Source organism: Chiloscyllium punctatum, chromosome 29 (assembly GCF_047496795.1).
Source record: "Chiloscyllium punctatum isolate Juve2018m chromosome 29, sChiPun1.3, whole genome shotgun sequence".
NCBI classification, from domain to species: Eukaryota; Metazoa; Chordata; class Chondrichthyes; order Orectolobiformes; family Hemiscylliidae; genus Chiloscyllium; species Chiloscyllium punctatum.
The window spans coordinates 68,734,819-68,758,024 of record NC_092767.1 but is presented as its reverse complement, the minus strand read 5'-3'; the positions used below and the strand labels follow the sequence as shown (position 1 = coordinate 68,758,024).

The 23,206-nt window shown below is 49.8% G+C and overlaps 1 protein-coding gene across 3 annotated transcripts in view; it reads right to left on the bottom strand.

The window, feature by feature from the left end:
- The window catches only part of LOC140454521 (snake venom vascular endothelial growth factor toxin ICPP-like), a 44,604-nt gene extending 21,701 nt beyond the window's left edge, over nucleotides 1-22,903 (bottom strand). For 2 of the 3 annotated variants that reach the window (XM_072549330.1, XM_072549329.1), the window contains exons 1-3: nucleotides 22,674-22,903; nucleotides 17,031-17,210; nucleotides 2,064-2,085 (exon numbers count right to left, since the gene is read on the bottom strand). In XM_072549330.1, coding sequence (XP_072405431.1) covers nucleotides 2,064-2,085; nucleotides 17,031-17,096 — 88 coding nt within the window. In that variant the 5' untranslated portion in view covers nucleotides 17,097-17,210; nucleotides 22,674-22,903. Of the gene's footprint in view, nucleotides 1-2,063; nucleotides 2,086-17,030; nucleotides 17,413-22,673 lie in introns of those variants that run through there. The other variant, XM_072549331.1, reaches the window with a different exon arrangement.
- Nucleotides 22,904-23,206: the final 303 nt, after the last annotated feature.

Here is a 23,206-nt window from a genome sequence, read left to right as displayed (position 1 = left end):
TAAATGTAGGATATCTGGTCGGCATGGACGAGTTGGGCCGAAGGGTCTGTTTCCGTGCTGTACATCTCTACGACTCTATGGTTCTGGAATTCCATTCCCACAACAGCTCTCTCCTCAAAAACATACCCTTTTGCTTCAGCTTTTATCCACCTGTCTGAAATGCTTTCTTTACCTCAACATCAATCTTAGTCTGACGTATACTCCTAGAAAGTGCCTGGGGTGTTTTATAACGTTATTTATAATTGCAAGTGATCTAGGAATGTAGAATGGTGAACGGTTAAATCGACTAATGATGGTCTTGCCATTAATATATTGCAGTTAGTTTTTAAAACAGATTAAAAATAAAAATTGCAGAAAAGGGGCTTATTTTGCAAAGGCATTAACAATGTTTGAGGATGTTTTGCAGGACATTCTTAAAAGTTGTTCCTGCAGGTTTTTCCACAGCTCCTCTTCACCTAAATGGAGGATAATTTAAAAAAAATAGAGTTTGAAGAAGTGTATGGTATTTTATTTTTGTAAATACACCTGTTAACATTTAAACAGTTAACTGATAAACGTGGTCCCCAATTTACAAAGGCTCACACTTACAAACGCTCTCCCATCTAAAAGTTAAAAGTTCTAAATTAGAGAAAGGCCAATTTTGAGAGTATTAGGCAAGAACTTTCAGAAGTTGATTGGCAGGGGCAGATGTTTGCAGGTAAAAGGGACAACTGGGAAGCCTTCAAAAATGAGATAATGAGAATCCAGAGACCGTATGCTCCTGTTAGGGTGAAAGACAAGGATGGCAGGTGTAAGGAATGCTGAATGACTAGAGACATTGAGGTTTTGGTCAAGAAAAGAAGGAAACATACATCAAGGATGGACAGCAAGATAGAGTGAATCCCTAGAAGGGTATGAAGGTAGTCATTAGGGAGATTTAAACAATCCTTGGATGAGGACATGGATGATGATGGGATAGTGTATGGGGACGAGCTGAGAATAGTTCACGGGATTGCACAACATCGAGGGCCAAAGGGCCTGTTCTGCACTGTATTGTTCTATGTTCTCACTATGAAGTAGAAGTATAATTAATAGGGAAATCAGGAGAGCAAAATGGGACATGAGATAGCTTTGGCAAAAAGGGTTAAGGATAATCCAAAAGGGATTTTATAAATATATTAAAGGACAAAAGGGTAACTAGGGAGAGAATAGGGTCCCTTAAAGACCAATCAAGGCTGCCTGTAGGTGGAACTGCAGGAGGTGGGGGAGACACTAAACAAGTATTTTACATTAGTGCTTACTGCAGGGAAGGACATAGAAGATGTAGAATATGGGGAAATAAATAGCAACATCTTGAAATATGTCTATATTTACAGAGGTGGTGTTGGTTGTCTTAAACTGCATAAGAGTGGATAAATCCTCAGGATCAAGTCAGGTGTAGCCTTGAATTCTGTGGGAAGCTATGGAAGCGATTGCTAGCCCCTTCCTGAGATGTTTGTGTCATTGATAGCCACAGCCAACCAGCTCAGGAGGGAAATCTGCCATCCTTACCTGACATGTGATTCCAGACCCATAGCAATAGGTTGACTCTTAACCGCCCTCTGAATTGGCCCAAGTGAATGGCTCACTTCAAAGGCAAAGGCAATTAAAGATACGCAACAAATACTGGCCTTGCCACAGCCCATTGAGAGAAAAATTCAGAATTGTTCTGGTTAAATGCATTTTGCAAGGTGTCTTGAAATTTAAGAGGATTTTTAGGTAAAGGTTTGTTGCTGTGTAATCTCTAGCTCACCTTCACTCCCCAGCTTCTCCCCCTTTGACCCCCTCTGCTCCATTGTAGAACTTGGCTTGGTTACCTTATCAGTGCTTAAATCATTGCCGGATGGGTAAATCTAGATGCATATGGGGGAAAAAGATATGTGGCATTTCCACAACTGTTCTAGTACTAGAACAGCAAAGGCAGCAATTGACTTTGGCTCATCAAGTTCTGTGACAGCCCTTGAGCACAATCAATTCATTTCACCCCTGCCTTCACCCTAGAATTAATATCATAAACAGGAAATATTTAGTTATCTGCAGCTTACCTCCTGGAGTGTATTTAGACAGCTGTAAGAGAGAGAGAGAGAGAGAAAAAAAAAGAGAAAAAGAAATAAATCAGTTTCATTTTTAAAAATGCCCTTCTAACTCCCACTAGCAATCAAAACAAGTTGTGTTGAAGAAACTACCAAAATACTGGAGCCACTATAATTTTTTGGGCATCGTGTTACGTAGAACATTACAGCGCAGTACAGTCCTTTCAGCCCTCAATGTCGCACCGACCTGTGGAACCAATCTGAAGCCTTTCTATCAGAGACTGTTCCATTTTAATCCATATGCCTATCCAATGACCATTTAAGTGCCCTTAAAGTTGACGAGTCTACCACTATTGTAGGCAGTGCATTCCATGCCCCACTACTGAGTAAAGAAACTACCTCTGACATTTGTCCTATATCTATCTTCCCTCAATTTAAAGCCATGTCTTACTAGATGAGCCCCACTGACTTCTCTCCCCTCCCAACCCATAATCTACACAAATTTTAAAACTTGTATCAGCCCAGACATGGCGTTAAATGAAGCAAAGGTTGGACGACGCACAGGGTTCCCAACTCCTCAAGGCGATTCCTGGAAATTCCACACCTCCAACTACCCCACCTCTACGCTCCCATTCATTGAATCCCTACGGTGCGGAAGCAGGCCCATCGAGTCCACACTAACCCTCCAAAAAGCATCCCACCCATACCCAAACCCCTATCCTTTCCCTGTAAGTCTGCATTTCACATGGCTAACCCATCTACCTTGCACATCCCTGGACACTATGGGGCAATTTAGATTGGCCTTTCCACTGACCCTGCACATCTTTGATCTGTGGGAGGAACCGGAGCACTCGCAGCAAACTCTCACAGACATGGGGAGAACATGCAAACTCCACACAGATAGTCGCCTGAGGCTGGAATCAAACCCTGGGGCTATGAGGCAGCAGTGCTGACCACTGAGCCACCACGCCACCCCAACCGGCCCCATTGGATACTCGACTTGTCAATCTCAGGGGGTTCTACCTTCTCAAACTCGTCACTAGACTTGACAACCTGTCAGTCACTAGGCCATCAACATCCACCTTCAATTCCATTATTCTTTGAAAAGCTCAAGGAAATAACAGTTCAGAGGGGGTTCAATCGATTGATTCCCAGGAAGAAGGGGTTGCCTGTGATAAGGTTAGGCCAGCCCTAACTCTCTCTGTTGTCATGGAGCGATGACCTTCCAGAAACATCTAAAGATCCTGAGGGGCAGTGTTTTTGTTTGCAGGGAACAGATTCAAAATGAACAGCACTATGAAGAGTAATTCCTTCTCACTAAAAGACAGGGTGAGTGGTTGGATCATTGAGCATATTCAAGTCTGAGATACCCAGATTATTGACTGCCAATTATTTGCTTTTAAGCGGATGGGGCTGGGGGTGGGGGTGGGGGAGGTCTCATGTTAGATCTCGTGCTAGGTATACCTTTAACAGACACGCTCACAATGAGCCTGCACAGTGGGCCAATTGACCTCTTTCTGCACTGTAGGGATTCTACAACCTGACTATTCTAAGACCCTATGGACGGCATAGTGGCTCAGCGGTTATCACTGCTGCCTCACAGCGCCAGTTCAATTCCCGCCTCAGCTGACAGTCTGCGTGGAGTTTGCACATTCCCCCTGTGTCTGCGTGGGTTTCCTCCGGTTTCCTCCCACAGTCCAAAGACATGCAGGTTGGGTGGATTGGCCATGCTAAATTGTCCAGGACTGCGCAGGCTATGTGGGAGGTGGGTCTAGGTGGGATGTTCTTCAGAGAGTGGACTTGATGGGCCGAATGGTCTGCTTCCCCACTTTAGGAGTTCTATGACGAAAATCTCAGAATCCATCTTAATTTGGACCAACTGAAGCAAACTTGCTGATGGAAGTGTGATGCTCTTTGTAACTGAATAGTTTGATACCAGCTCAGACACTACTGTGCCCCGTGAATGTACTATAATACGTAAAGTAGCCAGCTACATTAAACATCTGTTGGATCGTTCAATACCACATTATCCATGCCTATTTTCTTAGGTTATTGGGGATAACAATAAGCATTGCCACATCAGGTAAATATATCCTAATGGACAAGGTCAAAAATCACATGTAACCAGGTTACAGTCCAACAGATTTATTTGAAAACACTAGTTTTTGGAGTACTGATCCTTCATCAGGTGCTAGTGAGAGGGGGAGACCTTAGACACTGAATTTATACAGAAACGATCAAAGGGTCATAAAACTGATGCCAATGAATTGAACATCCGACCCAGTCCAACCTTGGGACCTCCACATCATGGCTACCCTAACGGAGGCAGAAGTAGTAGGGTCGGTTTGGGAGGTGGATAATAAACTGGAAAAAGGAGTTAAAACCACAAATCAGATCAAACGTAAATCTTAAAATCAAAAATCAAAGCAGACTCAAGGACTGAACTGCCAGCGACTTGTGTCTAAACTAACCAAGAAATAATTTGTTTTTTTTCTAATTTTAAATGACAGCTCTAGTTTTACTCCTGAATGTGCTCAGACCCTTCAGTTGGAGGTTTCAAGTTTCAGTTTCTGGAGACTCCAAGACTATTTTGGGGTTTTGGCAATCAGAAAGACACAGGGTTATTCCCAGGCCTTCAGAAGCTCAGCCACATTTTGGCTTAGGACTTTGGTCCCAGAAGGCCTCTCAGAACAAGCCAACTTCCCCCAGTGCCTCGTGGGAAAGCAAGGCCTACGCAGGGCCTTGAGAATCACTAGCCCCGAACTCAGCATTTAGATCAAAGTTCACTGCTCCCAAACTTCCCATTGAAACACTGGACCAGTTTTGTTTTTTTTTTAAAAATCCTGTCTGGTTTCTAATTGTTTCCAGGGTTACCCGCAGTTGGGATTTGACGAATTGTCACATGGAAACTTTCCAAGAAAAGGACAAAATGTTCTTGGCTGCAAAAACAAAGACAGTTTTCTCCTGATGAGGTTGGGGAATCTAATCTGTGGCATTGCGAACATGGATGCAGAGTTCTTCGCTTACCTGGGGTTCAGGGATACTGACAGAAAGGACAAAGAATGCGGGAAGGGCAAAACGAGACATTCTCTCACACATACTCAGTATAATCATCTTTGAAATATTACCAATTTTGTGGTTGCCTAACTCAGTCAGGGAAAAATCCAGTTATTAAAAACAGTGATACTTGGACATGATCCAACCTTTTAAAAATATATATATATTTGTTCATGGGATGTGGGTGTCCCTGGCTGGGTCCAATATTTATTGCCCATCCCTGATTTCCCATAGGGAAGATGATGGTGAGCTATCTTAGTGAACCACTGCTGCCCTGGGAATGTATGGTCACCCATAATACCATAAGGGAGGGAAGTCTAGAATGTTGATCCAATGATACCGAATATATTTCAAGTCAGAATGGGGTGTAGGTTAGATGGATCTTTCATAGGTTGGTATTCCCATATATCTGCTGCCCTTGTCCTTCTAGATATAAGTGGTTATGGGTTTGGAAGGTGCTCTTTAAGGAGCTTTGAGTGTGTTGCTGGAGTACATCTTGTACCTGGTACACATTGCTGCTACTCCAGCTCCATTTTGAAGAACAGTCATAGAATCCCTAGAGAGTGTGGAAGCAGGCCATTCAGTCCATCAAGTTCACACCAACCCTCCGAAGAGCATCCCAGCCAGACCCACCCCATCCTTGTAACCAAGCCTTTCCTTTGGTTAATCCACCTAGCCTGCACATCTTTGCAGGGGGAGGAAATCAGAGCACCCGAAGGAAACATCTCACAGACACGGGGACAAATGCGCAAACTCCACGCAGAGTCACCTGAGGATGGAATCGAACCCGGGTCCCTAGCGCTGTGAGGCAGCAGTGCTAACCACTGAGCCACCGTGCCGCCCGGAACACAAGACACAGTCAGACCCGTTCTTCCCAAGTTTAAGCGGTTCTTCCTTCTGGGAAAGTTCAGATTCTTGTCAGGAGACAGGGATCACGAGGGAGAGCCAGGCAAATGACAAAGTTCTGATACAAACCAACGACAAAGAAACACCATCAAGGGTCTGAATGAGAGACGGAGAGAAGCGAGAAAGAAAGTGCCAATTTTGCTTTTTGAACGATCCAACCAAAAGACAACCAAAAGCGAAGTTCTACATTAGGAGAGGGACAGCAGCCGATCACAAGATGAGGAGCTTAATTTCCTCAGCTGGTTATTTTAAGCCGGTTACTGCTTTCACTTTTGAATTCCTCTTGTTGCTATTTTGATGAGCAGCACCTCATTTTAAATAACTGCACAGGAAAAGTAGCTTCTGGGTGTTAGCGCACATTCATAATCATGGCCAGAGAGAGCTGTGTGGGTGGGGGAGAGTGGCTTGTGTCTAATCAAGGCTGAGATAAATTCTTGATCGATTGGGGAAATTGAGGGTCACAGGGAAAGGACAGGCAGGTTGATGGGAGCAACATCAGATCAGCCATGATCCCGTTGAATGTTAGAGCAGGCTCACAGAGCCAATGGCCTACCCCTGTTCCTTGGAAGGACCTCGCAAATCCTTGAGGGGAAAGGTGACTGTGGTCTTGGGAACAGAATTCCCATCTATTCTTCCATGATCTGAAATTTAAAGCTTCCCTGGGATGCTATATCTACAGTCTTTCCAACTGACATTTGACTGTGCATTAACTGGGGAAAAAAAAAAGAGATTTAAACATCAGGGGCCTTTCCTCATCCATGGAGCAATCCAATTGAGTATTCCAGGAAGACTTCAGTGAGCAGCTCCTTGTTTTTGGAAGTCACAAGGCTGTGGGTTCCAAGGCCCACTTCAGAGAAAGGGTCAATCCAGAGGGAACTTTGAATTATAAAGGACAGGCTGGAACATTATGCTCCCTAGAGCAGTCAAGGGCTGACCTTGTAGAGGTTTATAAAATTATGAGGGGCATAGGTAAGCTGAATGGCAAAGGTCTTTCTCTAGGGTGGGGTAGTTCAAAACTAGAGGGCATATTGTTACGACGAGGGGGGAAAGGTTTTAAAAAAGGACTTGACAAGCAACTGTTTCGCACAGAGGATGGTTCATATGTGGAATGAACGGCCAGAAGAGCAGTAGATGCAGGTACATGAATAACATTTAAAAGACATTTGACAGGTACGTGAATAGTAAAGGTTTGGAACCAAATGCAAGCAAATGGGACCATAGAGATGTACAGATGGAAACAGACCCTTCGGTCCAACCTGCCAGCACCCAGCCCATATCCCTCCAAACCCTTCCTATTCATATACCCATCCAAATGCCTCTTAAATGTTGCAGTTGTACCAGCCCCACCACTTCCTCTGGCAGCTCATTCCATACACGTACCACCCTCTGCATGAAAAAGTTGCCCAGTAGGTCTCTTTTATATCTTTCCCCTCTCACCTGAAACCTATGCCTCTAGTTCTGGACACCCCGATGCCAAGGAAAAGACTTTGCCTATTTATCCTATCCATGCCCCTCATAAAATTGTAAACCTCTTTAAGGCCATCCCTCAGCCTCCGACGGTCCAGGGAAAACAACCCCAACCTGTTCAGCCTCTCCTTATAGCTGAAATCCTTCAATCCTGGCAGCATCCTTGTAAATCTTTTCTGAATTTTTAGTTTGGAAAGATTTGGTCAGCAGTGGACTGCTTGGGCCGAAGGGTCTGTTTCTGTGCTGCAAGACTCTGGCTCCATGACCAACTGGAAGCTGCTTCTCATGAGGGGAGGCTTGAAAAAGAGGGGATGTTTAGCTTAGATTCCCTACAGTGTGGGAATAGGCCCTTCAGCCCAACAAGTCCACACCGACCCTCTGAAAAGCAACCCACCCAGACCCATTCCCCTACATTCACCCCTGACAAATGCACCTAACACTCTGGGCAATTTAGCATGGCCAATTCACCTATACTGCACATCTTTGGACTGTGGGAGGAAACCCACGCAGACACAGAGAGAATGTGCAAACTCCACATAGACAATTGCCAGAGGTGGGTATTGGACCCGGGTCCCTGGCGCTGAGGCAGCAGTGCTAACCAAGTACACGCAGTCTCCTATTTATGACATGGGGTGAAACCTTATCACAGCCACCAATAAAATAAGGTATGGAACACAAAGCCAGCCTCCGTGATGGGAAGCATGGAACAATTATTGCGAAGACCAAATCCGGTTCACTAATGCCTTTCAAGGTAGGAAATCTGCCATCCTTACCCGGTCTGACCTACATGTCACTCCAGGCCCATAGCTGTGGGGTTTGGGCAGCATGGCGGCTCAGTGGTTAGCACTGCTGCCTCACAGCATCAGGGACCCAAGTTCAATTCCAGCCTCGGGCAACCACCTGTGTGGAATTTGCACATTCTCCGTGTCTGCATAGGTTTACTTTGGTGATCTGGTTTCCTCCAACAATCCAAAGATGTGCAGGTTAGGGTGGATTGGCCGTGGGAAATGCAGGGGACAAAGATGAGGTGAGTCTGGGTGCGATGCTCTTCAGAGAGTCAGGATGAAGCTGTTGGGCCAAATGGCCTGTTCTCCACATTGTAGGGATTCTATTCTCTTCACCTCTCATGGAAAGAGTAAAGTAACCAGTGTTCTCTTTTGAAGACTTTGATTGAAGAGGTGAAAGAACAGAAACCAGTTTTGAGACAGTGACCAGGAGGTTGCTGGGGAGGGAGCGGAACGCAAAACAATGCCACCGTCACATTTGAAAATGCCGGTTTAACAAGTACGATCTCAGCAATCCACAAGGAAGCCCATTCAATGAAATCTGGCCATGTGAGGGCAATGGGAAGAGAGACTAGCTTGTCAGCAAAGCAAGGGGAACTGACTGCATATGGGTGCGGCACATACACTAACAGAATGGAGAGGGGAGTGAGTTAATTCTGTGACTTCTGTTTCACCAGTGGCAGAAGGAGCTGGTTTGAGATTCCCACAAGAAATGAACATTTGACTAATGCAGACTGTCTGTTTCCCAATTGGAAGACTGTGGATATTTGGGTTCCAACCCCAAACACTTGGGACGGCTGGCCATTCCAAAGGAGTACGCAATGTTTAATGGTCCCCCGGCATCAGCCTTTCCCTCTTTTGCATGAAATTCACATGAGCCGCAAGTTCCAAAAATCAACACTTTTCACTATAATCGTGGCCCTGAATGGGGAGGACTTAAGTACAGCAGCACACTGGCTCAGCGATTAGCACTCAGTGCCAGGGACCCGGGTTCAATTCCACTGCTGGGTGACTGTCTGTGTGGAGTTTACACATGGACTGTGGGAGGAAACCCACACAGACAAAAGATTTGCATGTTAGGTTGTTTGGCCGTGATAATTTATACCGTACTGACCAGGGATGTCGCAGCTAAGTGGATACACCATGGGAAATGCAGGGTTACAGGGGTAGGGTAGGGGATGGGTCTGGATGGTTTCTTTAGAGGGTTGGTGTGGACCTGACGAGCTGAATGGCCTGCTTCCACACTAAGGATTCTATTCTATTTGAAAAAGGGCTTGCATTTACGTAGTACCTGTCACAACCCAAGTCGGCCCAAAGGTGGGCTACAAAGAACAATTACTATTTCAATGTCACCTGTACTGCAAGATCCCACACAACAGTAACGTGATCGTGACCAGACCACTTCTTTTAGTGAACGTAGGGCAAGGGATAACTGTTGACCGGAATCATTCAACTGCTAGATCTCCCTACAGCATTACAGGACCTGCTGAAGGGTCTGTTTCCATGCCGTATGACTCTATCCGTTTGTGTGACCGAACAGAACCTCGGGTGGTTCGCATGTGGAATGAACTCTCTAAGGATGCAGGTACAGTTACAACATTTAAAAGAGATTTGGATAAGTACATAAATCGGAAAAGTTGGGAGGAACATGAGCCAGGAGCAGGTAGGTGGGACTAGTTTAGCTTGGGTTTATGTTTGGCGTGGACTGGTTGGACCAAAGGGTTTGTTTCCATGCATCTTGACTGTATAGCACTGTGGGCAGTGCAGCACTCACTCAGTAACACACAGTATCAGCCCTCACCCCACCCAGTACTCGAGAAAACGACCTTGAACTATCAACCTGGGCCAGGGTGGGGTGAACAAGTGAAGTTAGATTCAGAGGCTGCTTTTATCAACACATACAGGGGCACTTCAACCTTCACGGCTCCGCTCATTTTACAAATCCCTTTGCCACAGTGAGATTCACATTTTCCTTTCCTGTGCCTGTTAACACATCAGTACAATTGTAGAGTGCGCACACTCTCAGATGCAGGATCAAAACACACAAAGACAGTTACAGCATCTATGCAGTGATAATACGAGAGAGAGAGAGAGAGAGACACACACACACACACACAGACAGACAGACAGAGTGTTTATTCAGGTTACTGGCAATCAGGAGGCCCAGCTGTATATACACACACACACAGATACACAGAGGGATTTATTGGCAGACTTCATTATTTGTATCGGTTGCAAAATACAATGCAAAGAGCAATGATTTTTTTCTGTCAGCAGAAAAAGCAAGTGACTGGGGATTTAAGCATCTGCTGACTGACTCGCAGCTATTTTTTTTTCTTGCCTGAAGGTGCTGACCTGTTCGAACTAAACACATTAGACACAAACTCAGGGGCATGACAGTTCTCTAGCCACTTTTATCTCTTCCCCCACCATTTATAAAGAGTTACGTTTATATAGGCCCTTTCCAAAACCTTTGGACCACCCAAAGCACTTTGCGGGCAATAGAATGCACTTTGAATCACAATTTCTGTGGCAAAATAGGAAAATGTGACAGCCAATGTACGCACTTGTAAGCTCCCATAAATGGAATTGTAATAGTGACCAAACACTTCTGTTGGTTGAGGGATAAATAATGGCTAGGAGTCCAGGAATAAATGCTTGCTCTTCTTGAAATGACACCATGGGATCTCTCATATCCATCTGGGGGGAGGGGGGGGAGGCAGGACATCAGTTTGATGTGGTGGCACCTCCAAGAATGCAGCACACATCTGGTAGCGCACTGGAGTCTAAGCTCCAATGTCCTGTAGTGGGACTTGAACCCTTAACTCACAGTAGGGTATTTGACCAAGTAGGGCATCACTGGATAGCCTAACCCTGTCCTCAATATCCTTAGTGCACCATGTCTCTGGAGACACCTAGGGGTTCTTTGAAATTCACATCACAGGGCAGTTATAGTAGTGTTTAGCACACTTCCTGCATTGCTCGGACCTATGAATATAGGATTCGGGACGTTACATTGAGGTTGTACTGAACCTTGGTCAGGCCTCTTCTGGAATACTGTGTCCATTTCTGGTTGCCCTGTTATAGGAAGGATATTAAGCTGAAAAGGGTTCAGAAAAGGATTTACCAAGATGTTGCCGGGGAATGGAGGGTTTGAGTTAGGAGGAGAGGCTGGGATGTCTTTTCACTGGAGCGCAGGAGGTTGATGGATGACATTATAGAGGTTTATAAAATCATGAGGGGTATAGATAAGGTAAATAGTAGGTGTCTTTTCCCTAGCGTGGGGGATTTCAAGACTAAAAAAAAGAGAGGGGAAAAATGATTGTAAAAAGAAACGACGGGCAACTTTTTTTATTTAAATAAACAGAGGTTCGTGTGTGGAATGAACTGCCAGAGACAGAATGGTTGATGCAGGTACAGTTTCAACATTTAAAATATATTTGGGTAAGCTCATGATTAGGAAAGTTTTAGAGGAAAATGGACCAAGCAGAGGCAGCTGGGACTAGTTTAATTTGGGATTATGGTCGGCATGGACTGGTTGGGCCGAAAGGTCTGTTTCCTTGCCGAATGACTAAGACTTTGTTGGATCCCATTCAAATCAGAAACCCCAAATGCTTTCTCTTACCCCATATATTGCAAAGTACCAACTGAGATCACCCACATTCCTAGGAGTTACTAGGAAGTAGAGTAGGAGACTTCAGAATGTTAGTGAGCTTTACTCCAAAGCTCAGCAGCAGTTGTGGTGGCTTCCTGTGTCACAAACTCAGTTTGTAACATTACTTTTTCTCACATGAGCTGCTGATGAAACTGGTCTCTGTATTTTTGTCATCTCCAAAGAATCCAAATCAGGCTATCCTTCTGCACGTGGTCCATCGTGCTCACAACATCAGTCAGACCCCTGATCTTCAAAAGTGTCCTCCAGTTCTAATTTCTCCTGCAACAAAAGACTTCCTTTCAGCAGTTAACCTGGCAATTAAAATCACCTCAGGACGTTTCAGTAAGACCACCTTTTATTCTTCTTAACTGCAGTGGATACAGACCCAACTTTTCCTCATAAGAAAACACCTTCATTCACTTCTCTGAAAGACTTTGAATGCAATTACACTCCTTCTTCAAATACTGAAAATATGTTGCTGGAAAAGCGCAGCAGGTCAGGCAGCATCCAAGGAGCAGGAGAATCGACGTTTCGGGCATGAGCCCTTCTTCAGTAATCTCCTGCTCCTTGGATGCTGCCCTGACCTGCTGCGCTTTTCCAGCAACACATTTTCAGCTCTGATCTCCAGCATCTGCAGTCCTCACTTTCTTCTTCAAATAGTCAACTTTGCATACAGTGCTCTCAATGTGGTCTCTGTGTAACTGTGGTAAAACACTTCCAGAACTGTGGGGGGAGTCACTGTCCAAAGATACCATGTAGGACTGAGATGAGGAGAAATTTCTTCACCGAGACAGTGGGGAGCCTGTGGAATGCTCTGTCACACAAAGCGATTGAGGCCAAAACATTGAATGTTATCAAGAAGCATTGGGATATGGTTCTTAGAGGTAAAGGGATCGAAGGATATGGAGAGAGAAAAAGCAGGAACAGGGGACTGAGTTGGATGATCAGCTGCAATCATAGAATGCCTACACAGTGTGGAATCTGGCCATTTAGCCCATCGAGTCCACACCGACCCTCCAAAGAGCATCCTTCCCAGACCCCTGTAACTCTGCATTTTCCATGGCTAATCCACCAAGCCTGCAGATCCCCGGACACTATGGTTAATTTAGCATGGCCAATCCACCCGAACCTGCACCATCTTTAATCTGTGGGAAGAAACTGGAGCACCAGGAGGAAACCCACGCGGTCACAGGGAAGACATGCCAACTCCGCACAGACAGGCAGTCGCCAGAGGGTGGAATCAAACCCAGGTCCCTGGCAGCAGTCCTAACCACTGAGCCAAGGTGTTTGCTCCAATTTTCTTGTTTATGGTGTTTAGGTCTCCAAGCATAGTTTCATGTTCTTTCTCCTTGAAATAAACAATATTCTATTGCCATCATGGACAGCATGGTGGCTCAGTGGTTAGCACTGCTGCCTCAATTCCAGTCTCGGGCGACTGTCTGTCTGTGTGGAGTTTGCGTATTCTCCACTGTCTGTGTGGGTTTCCTCCGGGTGCTCTACTTTCCTCCCAAAGTTCAATGTGCAGGTTAGGTGGCCATGCTACGTTGCCCATTCTGTTCAGGGATGTGTAGATTAGATACATTAGTCAGGGGAAATGTCGAGTAATAGGGTAGGAGGACGTGTCTGGGTGGGATACTCTTCAGAGAGTCGGTGTGAACTTGTTGGGCCTGTTTCCACACTGCAGGGATTCTAATTCTAATTCCTGCTCACTTGCTGTACCTGTGTATGAACCTCCCAGGATCCTAAGCGAAAAGATGACAGAACTGAATTGTCTGCACCCAAAAAAAAAATCAACATTCCCTGTCATTTCTTTGCCTCTTTACGTGGACCACCTAGGTTTGTGTATGGCAGCAGCTTCTGCAAGTGGAAGCCAATTGGCAATGCATGAAATCTCCCAGCAGCCATACAGTTCAAAAGGATTATTGCCCAAAATGATAGCCATCCCCAGAAAACCTTAGCAAGACAACATACTAGGTACAGCTAACCCAGTCTGCATTTTGTACCAATGCTATTGTATATCTGGTTCTCACAATCCAGCTTCAAATCCCACCAGAAACCCCAATAAAAATTAAACTAATCTGAAACTTTAGGAATAGACCGCAATCCTGAGATATCATAAATCTGTCTACTAACCTAATCTTTAACTAAAACTCAACTGAAAATCTACACCTTCGTGGGGGACAGGATTCCAAACAGGCACATCCCTCAGAGTGAAGAAATTCCTACTCACCTCAATGCTAGGTGTGCAACCTGTTATCCAGAGACTGTACCCTGTGCCCTAGATTCTCCACCTGGGAGAAACAACCAGCCTCTGTCCCATCAGGATTCTTTGGAATCTTGCATATTTCAACGAGAACACATCGTAACAGTAACAGTGACCGTGAAATGATCATCGATTACTGTAAAAACAAAACCCCATCTGGTTCACTACTGTTTCTCAGGGAAGAAAATCTGCCATCTTTACCCAGTCTGGCCTACATGCAACTCCAAACTACCAGCAACGTGGTCAACGCTTAACTGTCTCAGCAATCTATTAACAGGGCATTCAGTGATTGTAGGCATTCTGTGATTCTGTGGGGGAGCAGGTCATTCAGCCCATCAGGTTCACACCAACTTTCTCAAAAGGGTTGTGTATCTGTGGAATTCACTACCCCAGAGCGCAGCCGATGCCAGGACATCAAGTAAATTTGAGGACAAGACTTAATTTTTAAATGAGCAAAAAGGGTTATGGAGAATGGACAGGAAAGACGTTGAGGCAGAGAGTGAGGTCAGCCGTGATCATAATGAATGGTGGAGCACGCTTGGACAGAATGGCCTACTGCTGCTCCTAATTCTTATGATAGCAGAGAAGAATACCCTCAATTGTAGAGAAAGTGAAAATTTGCTAATACCGGGATATATTTTATGTATAGTCACCAATAAAGGAAAATGGAGGAGGAGTGGCACATCAACCCATTGGTTAGCACATGCTGCCTCACAGCACCAGGGACGCGGGTTCGATTCCAACCTCAGGCAGAGTTTGTACCTTGTCCCAGTGTCTGCATGGGTTTCCTCCGGGTGCTCCGGTTTCCTCCCACAGTCCAATGATGTGCAGTTAGGATGGATTGGCCTTGCTAAAATTGCTTATAGTGACGAGGGATGTGTAGGGTAGGTGGGTTAGCCATGGGAAATGCACAGTTCGAGGATTTGGGTAGAGGGGTAGGTCTGGGTGGAATGCTCTTCGGAGGGTCAGTGTGGACTCAATGGGCTGAATGGCCTGCTTCCACACTGTATAGATTCCATGATGAAATTTCTCTAAACAGAGTGTAGTTCAATATACAACAAACTAAGAAATAGGAACATAAGTAGACCATACAACCTTGAGTGCACACTGCCATTCAATATGATTGCAGCTTATGTTAAGTCATAACACCATTGGTAGTGACAGCTAGATAACATTTAGTCTTTGGCTGAGAGACTCAAAGAAAGTCTAACGCACCCCCCAATGACTTCAATAATTTCCATCACCAGGTCCCTCACTACCAACATCCTGCAGGTTATCATTGTCCAGATACTCAACTGGACTGCCATATACATGCAGCTGGTCAGTTGTGTTGTAGCGGTAGTGTCCCTATCTCTGAACCTGGAGGCCCAGGTTCCAGTCCTCTCTGTTCCAGGTGGTGGGTAATAACATTTCTGAACAGGTTGATGAGAAAATATCTATAAATACTGCGTCTACAAGAGTGGGTCAGAGCTAGGCATCCCCCAGCAACTCACCTCCTGTCTCCCCCAAGGCTGTCCAACAAGGCACAAGGCACAAGTCAGGAGTGTTATGGAATACTCCCCACTTCCCTGGACGGGGGCACCTACAACAACGCTCAAGAAGTTCCACACCATCCAGAGCAAAGCAGCCCACTTGATTGGCCCTGTATCCAATGTTCACTCCCTCCACCACCAACGTTCAATATGTACCATCTGCAAGATTTTTCTTTTAAATGCATTCATGGAATGAGGAAATCACCAGCTCGGCCAACATTTATTGCCCAGAGGGCAGTCAAGAGTCAACCCACATCACTGTGATCTGGAGTCACATGTATGCAGTTTCCTAAAGGATATTAATAAAACCAGATGGATTTTTCCTAGTAATCAGCAATGGACTCAGTCATCGTTAAAAACCTGGAATTCAGAGTCTTAATTAAAAATTCCACCATTCTGCCATGGCAGGCTTCAAAGCCGGACCTCTGGGTTAACAGTCCAGTGATAAAACCATTAGGTTGCCACCTCCCCAATGCACTGCAACAACCCACCAAGACAACTTTTCAAAATTCACAAACCCGACCATGAAGGAGGGCAAAGGCTGAAGATTCATGGGAACCCCACTCCCTGAGAGTTCCCCACCATCCTGACTTGGAAATGTAATGCTTTCCTTCATTATTGCTGGATCAAAGCTCTGGAACTCATTCCTTCACTACATCATGTGTCTACCTGCGACAGATCACTTTCCAACTATTTTCTCCAGGGCAACAATTCACATCCTGAATGAAGGGACGTACTTTTTTTAAAAAAAAGTATTTTCCTGCCCAATCCCCATAACATAGTTCCTGACACCAAATATCTGTCACCCCCAGCTTTAAATGTAAATGAACATATAAATATGGAGAGAGAAACTTGATAGGGAGATATTAAACAATAGGACAACAGGTTAATAGAGAGTGAGGGGACACAGCATGAAGCAATTGGGCTGAATGGCCAGTATCTGAGCTATACATTACATGCGAAACATATTTTAAGTCTAACAGACTTTAGGATTATGAAGTAAATGGCTCCATCAGTGACAACATCTATAGACAAATGAGTCAGGGGTGAGTCAGAGACTGGGGTGGGTTTTTTTTTGTCTGAGAGCTGAGGTCCACATTTACCACAGACCTATTGAAATTCAGAAAAATCTGGTCAGAAATCTCTTAGGGGAAAAGAACACTTCATAGTTGTGGTCCAACTTCTGGTCAGAAACACTGACCTTCGGCCTTTCTCTTCCACATTCTCAGGGTTTCCGCACTCTGTGCCACCCCCCTCTTTAAATGTGATTCAAGAGTCACTAATCTAGCTGTATATCCCCACGCAATACAGTACCTGACAGATGGGCATGAACAGCAGCAAAGCAGCAGCTGGATGGAGCAAGACGCTGGTCCAACACATCGCTACACGTCTCCGGTGCCTCACATCGACAGGGAATGTACCGTCCCAATGTGAGGGGGGAGGTAGTGGAAACAGGTGAACAATTCAGGGGGACACCATCCCCGAGACAAGGTCCTGGGAACAAAATCAAACACTGAATTCAGAGAGAAAGAGAGAGAGGATGCACAGCTACGGGGAAATTCAGAGAAAGAGAGAGAGAGAAACACACAAAGATTGGGAGGGGAAGAGATGCAGACAGGGAAAGAAACAGGCATAGAGAGAGAGATGAGAAAGAGACACAAGGGGCACAGGGTGGGTGGGGAGGGAAGAGAGAGAGAGACACACACACACACACGGGGCACTGGGGGAAGAGATGGGGTACAGAGAGGATGGGGGGAAAAAGGAGGTGGGGGGGAGGAGGAGGAGGTGGGGGGGGGGGAAAGGAGGTGGTGGTGGTGGGGGGGGAAGAAAGAAGGAGGAGGTGGGGGGGAGGGAAGAAAGAAGGAGGAGTGGGGAGGGGAAGGAGGAAGGAGGAAGGAGGAGGAGGTGGGGGGGGAAGAAGGAAGAGGAAGGAGGTGGGGGGGGGGGAAGAAGGAAGAAGAAGGAGGTGGGGGGGGGAAGAAGGAAGAAGAAGGAGGGGGGGGGGAGAAGGAAGAAGAAGGAGGTGGGGGGGGGAGAAGGAAGAAGAAGGAGGTGGGGGGGGGAGAGAAGATGAGGAGGTGGGGGGGGGGGAGAAGGAAGATGAAGAAGGTGGGGGGGGGAAGGAAGAAGAAGGAAGTGGGGGGGGGAAGGAAGAAGAAGGAAGTGGGGGGGGAGAAGGAAGAAGAAGGAAGTGGGGGGGGAAGGAAGAAGAAGAAGGTGGGGGGGGGGGGGAGAAGGAAGAAGAAGAAGGTGGGGGGGGGGGGGAGAAGGAAGAAGAAGAAGGTGGGGGGGGAAGGAAGAAGAAGGTGGGGGGGGGGAAGGAAGAAGAAGGAAGTGGGGGGGGAAGGAAGAAGAAGGAAGTGGGGGGGGGAAGGAAGAAGAAGGAAGTGGGGGGGGGAAGGAAGAAGAAGGAAGTGGGGGGGGGAAGGAAGAAGAAGGAAGTGGGGGGGGGGAAGGAAGAAGAAGGAAGTGGGGGGGGGAAGGAAGAAGAAGGAGGTGGGGGGGGGGAAGGAAGAAGAAGGAGGTGGGGGGGGGGAAGGAAGAAGAAGGAGGTGGGGGGGGGAAGGAAGAAGAAGGGGGGGGGAAGAAGAAGGAGGGGGGGGAAGAAGAAGGAGGGGGGGGAAGAAGAAGGAGGGGGGGGGGAAGAAGAAGGAGGGGGGGGGGAAGAAGAAGAAGGGGGGGGAAGAAGAAGGAGGGGGGGGAAGAAGAAGGAGGTGGGGGGGGAAGAAGAAGGAGGTGGGGGGGGGAAGAAGAAGGAGGTGGGGGGGGAAGAAGAAGGAGGTGGGGGGGGGGAAGAAGAAGGAGGTGGGGGGGGGGGGAAGAAGAAGGAGGTGGGGGGGGGAAGAGGAAGAAGAAGAAGGTGGGGGGGGGAGAAGGAGAAGAAGAAGGTGGGGGGGGGGAGAGGAAGAAGAGAAGGTGGGGGGGGGGGGAGAAGGAAGAAGAAGAAGGTGGGGGGGGAAGAGAAGAAGGTGGGGGGGGAGGAAGAGAAGGTGGGGGGGGAAGGAAGAAGAAGGTGGGGGGGGGAAGAAGAAGGAAGTGGGGGGGGAAGAAGAGAAGGAAGTGGGGGGGGGGAAGGAAGAGAAGGTTGTGGGGGGGGGGATGAAGTTGAAGGAGTGGGGGGGGGGGATGGAAGATGATGGAGGTGGGGGGGGGGGGGTTGGAAGAAGAAGGTGGGGGGGGGAAGAAGAGGAGGGGGGGGGATGGTTTGGAGGGGGGGGGAAGATGAAGGAGGGGGGGGGGAAGATGAAGGTGGGGGGGGGGGAAGAAGAGGTGGGGGGGGGAAGAAGAAGGAGGGGGGGGGAAGAAGAGGAGGGGGGGGGGAAGTGTTGGAGGGGGGGGGAAGTTGTTGGAGGGGGGGGGAGGAAGGTGGGGGGGGGAAGAAGAAGGGTGGGGGGGGGTTGAGTTGGTGGGGGGGGGGGATGTTGTAGGTGGGGGGGGGGGGATGAAGGTGGGGGGGGGGAAGTTGAAGGTGGTGGGGGGGGGGTTGTTGAGGGGGGGGGGGTTGAAGAAGGTGGGGGGGGGGATGTTGAAGGTGGGGGGGGGGGATGAGTGGAGGGGGGGGGGTTGGGGTTGTAGGTGGGGGGGGGGGTTGTTGTGGTGGGGGGGGGGGGTTGAGGTTGGGTGGGGGGGGGGTTGTGAGGTGGTGGGGGGGGAAGTTGTGGTGGTGGGGGGGGGAGTGAGGTGGTGGGGGGGGGAGTTGAGGTTGGTGGGGGGGGGAGATGATGGTGGTGGGGGGGGGATGTGAAGGGGTGGGGGGGGGGTTGAGGTGGTGGGGGGGGGGTTGATGGTGGTGGGGGGGGAGATGAAGGTGGTGGGGGGGGAAGATGAAGGAGGTGGGGGGGGGGGGTTTGAGGTGGTGGGGGGGGGGAAGATGATGGAGGTGGGGGGGGGGAGATGAAGGAGGTGGGGGGGGGGAAGTTGAGGAGGTGGGGGGGGGGAAGTTGAGGTGGTGGGGGGGGAGATGAGGAGGTGGGGGGGGAAGTTGAGGTGGTTGGGGGGGGAGTGAAGGTGGTGGGGGGGGAGTTGAGGTGGTGGGGGGGGAGTGAAGGTGGTGGGGGGGGGTTGTTGGTGGTGGGGGGGGGAGATGTTGGAGGTGGGGGGGGTTGTGAAGGTGGTGGGGGGGGAGATGAGGGTGGTGGGGGGGGGAAGATGATGGAGGTGGGGGGGGAAGATGAAGGAGGTGGGGGGGGAGTTGAGGTGGTGGGGGGGGGAAGTTGAGGTGGGTGGGGGGGGAGTTGTTGGAGGTGGGGGGGGGGAGTGAGGAGGTTGGTGGGGGGGGGAAGTTGAGGAGGTGGGGGGGGGGAAGAGTAGGAGGTGGGGGGGGGAAAGAAGAAGGAGGTGGTGGGGGGGGAAAGAAGAGGAGGTGGGGGGGGAAGAAGAAGGAGGTGGGGGGGGAAGAAGAAGGAGGTGGGGGGGAATGAAGAAGGAGGTGGGGGGGGGGAAAGAAGAAGGAGGTGGGGGGGGAAGAAGAAGGAGGTGGGGGGGGAAAGAAGGAGGTGGGGGGGGGAAAGAAGAAGGAGGGTGGGGGGGGGAAAGAAGAAGGGGGGAAAGAAGAAGGGGGGGGAAAGAAGGGGGGGGGGAAAGAAGAAGGGGGGGGGAAGAAGAAGGGGGGGGCAAGAAGAAGGGGGGGGCAAGAAGAAGGGGGGGGCAAGAAGAAGGGGGGGGCAGAGAAGGGGGGGGCAAGAGAAGGGGGGGGCAAGAAGAAGGGGGGGGCAAGAAGAAGGGGGGGGCAAGAAGAAGGGGGGGGGCAAAGAAGAAGGGGGGGGCAAAGAAGAAGGGGGGGGCAAAGAAGAAGGGGGGGCAAAGAAGAAGGGGGGGCAAAGAAGAAGGGGGGGCAAAGAAGAAGGGGGGGGCAAAGAAGAAGGGGGGGGGGCAAAGAAGAAGGGGGGGGGGCAAAGAAGAAGGGGGGGGCAAAGAAGAAGGGGGGGGGGGAAAGAAGAAGGGGGGGGGGGAAGAAGAAGGGGGGGGGGGAAGAAGAAGGGGGGGGGGAAAGAAGAAGGGGGGGGGGGAAAGAAGAAGGGGGGGGGGGAAAGAAGAAGGGGGGGGGAAAGAAGAAGGGGGGGGGGAAAGAAGAAGGGGGGGGGGAAAGAAGAAGGGGGGGGGAAAGAAGAAGGGGGGGGGAAAGAAGGAGGGGGGGGGGAAAGAAGGAGGGGGGGGGGAAGAAGGAGGGGGGGGGGGAAGAAGAAGGGGGGGGGGAAAGAAGGAGGGGGGGGGGAATGAAGGAGGGGGGGGGGAAAGAAGGAGGGGGGGGAAGAAGGAGGGGGGGGGAAGAAGGGGGGGGGGGGGAAGAAGGGGGGGGGGGAAGAAGGGGGGGGGGAAGAAGGGGGGGGGGGAAGAAGGAGGGGGGGGGAAGAAGGAGGGGGGGGGAAGAAGGAGGGGGGGGGAAGAAGGAGGGGGGGGAAGAAGGAGGGGGGGGGGAAGAAGGAGGGGGGGGGAAGAAGGAGGGGGGGGAAGAAGGGGGGGGGGGGAAGAAGGAGGGGGGGGGGGGAAGAAGGAGGGGGGGGGGGAAGAAGGAGGGGGGGGGAAGAAGGAGGGGGGGGGGAAGAAGGAGGGGGGGGGGAAGAAGGAGGGGGGGGGGGAAGAAGGAGGGGGGGGGGAAGAAGGAGGGGGGGGGGGAAGAAGGAGGGGGGGGGGAAAGAAGAGGGGGGGGGGGGAAAGAAGAAGGGGGGGGGGAAGAAGATGGGGGGGGGGGAAAGAGAGGGGGGGGGGAAGTAGAAGGGGGGGGGGAAGAGAAGGAGGGGGGGGGGAAAGAAGAAGGAGGGGGGGGAAAGAAGAAGGAGGTGGGGGGGGGGAAAGAAGAAGGAGGGGGGGGGAAAGAAGAAGGAGGGGGGGGGGAAAGAAGAAGGAGGGGGGGGGGAAGATAGAGAGGGGGGGGGAAAGAAGAAGGAGGGGGGGGAAGAAGAAGGAGGGGGGGGGAAAGAAGAAGGAGGGGGGGGGGAAGAAGAAGGAGGGGGGGGGAAGAGGAGGGGGGGAAGAAGAAGGAGGGGGGGGGAAGAAGAAGGAGGGGGGGGGAAGAAGAGGGGGGGGGGGGAGAAGAAGGAGGGGGGGGGAAGAAGAAGGAGGGGGGGGAAGAAGAAGGAGGGGGGGGGAAGAAGAAGGAGGGGGGGGAAGATGAAGGTGGGGGGGGGGAGAAGATGGAGGGGGGGGTTGATGAAGGAGGGGGGGGAAGAAGAAGGAGGGGGGGGGGAGAAGAAGGAGGGGGGGAAGAAGAAGGAGGGGGGGGGGAAGAAGAAGGAGGGGGGGGGAAGAAGAAGGAGGGGGGGGAAGAAGAAGGAGGGGGGGGGAAAGAAGAAGGAGGGGGGGGGAAGAAGAAGGAGGGGGGGGGAAGAAGAAGGAGGGGGGGGGAAGAAGAAGAGGGGGGGGGAAGAAGAGGAGGGGGGGGGAAGAGAAGGGGGGGGGGGGAAGAGGTGGTGGGGGGAAAGAGGTGGTGGGGGGGAAAGAGGTGGTGGGGGGGAAAGAGGTGGTCGGGGGGGAAAGAGGTGGTGGGGGGAAAGAGGTGGTGGGGGGAAAGAGGTGGTGGGGGTGAAAGGAAGAGGTGGGGTACAGACAGCGTGAGCGCAGGAGAGACAGAGAGGAGGTGGGGACAGGGGGGGACACGGGGAGAAACAGAGGAACAGAAATACAGACAAAGGGTCAGAGAGAAGGAAGACAGAAGAGACGTGAGTGCAAACAGCCTGAGAGAGAGACAGCCAACCAAGGGGAACAGAAACAGGCACAAGTGGTGAGGGGATGAGAGAGGGACAGAGTCAGAGAGAGATTGAGAAAGATGAGACAGACAGATCCGGCCGGAGATAAACAGGGAGAAGAGATTCCTGATTTAGTTATAGACAAACCGACAGACACATTAACATCTGTCTGAAAATGTAACACAAAGCGAGCGAGAGAGAGAGAGAGAGAGAGAGAGAGAGAGCCGGCGCCGGACTCAGTGACAGGGAGAAAGCCGAGTCTAGAACTAACCTGGATACACAGAGCTCTGTTAATCCTCAGCTCAGACCTGATCTCCCTCACTTCAAACTTTTACATATTGGAGCCAAGTCCCCAGGCGCGCCCCCGAGTCACGGGATCCCCAGCTCGTCCCCGACCCCTGTGTTAAGGTGGAGCTCAAAAAATCCCCAGAGATTCCGGATTTAAAAACTCCAATTTAATGTCAAAACAAAGCGACCGTCTGTCGAGAGTGGGAGCGTAGAGCTGGGGCCAGGCGGATAGGGGATGGGCTGAACCGCCGGGGGCGTGTCTACATCAGAAAGTATTAATTCATTCAACAATCAAACGTTAACCAGCCGATTCCTCACAGCCTGGATCCTGTCCTGAGCGTGGGGAACAGACTCCCTTTCCCCCCCAACCCTATATCACAGGAGGCCATTCGTCCCATCGAGCTTCTTGAGTGAGCACCATTCATTGCTGAATGCCAATCTCCCCTGCTCACGGAGCCCTCTCCCGACTAAACCCTCTTTACTTTCTGACTCCCTCCTTCCCGTTGATCTGCTCTC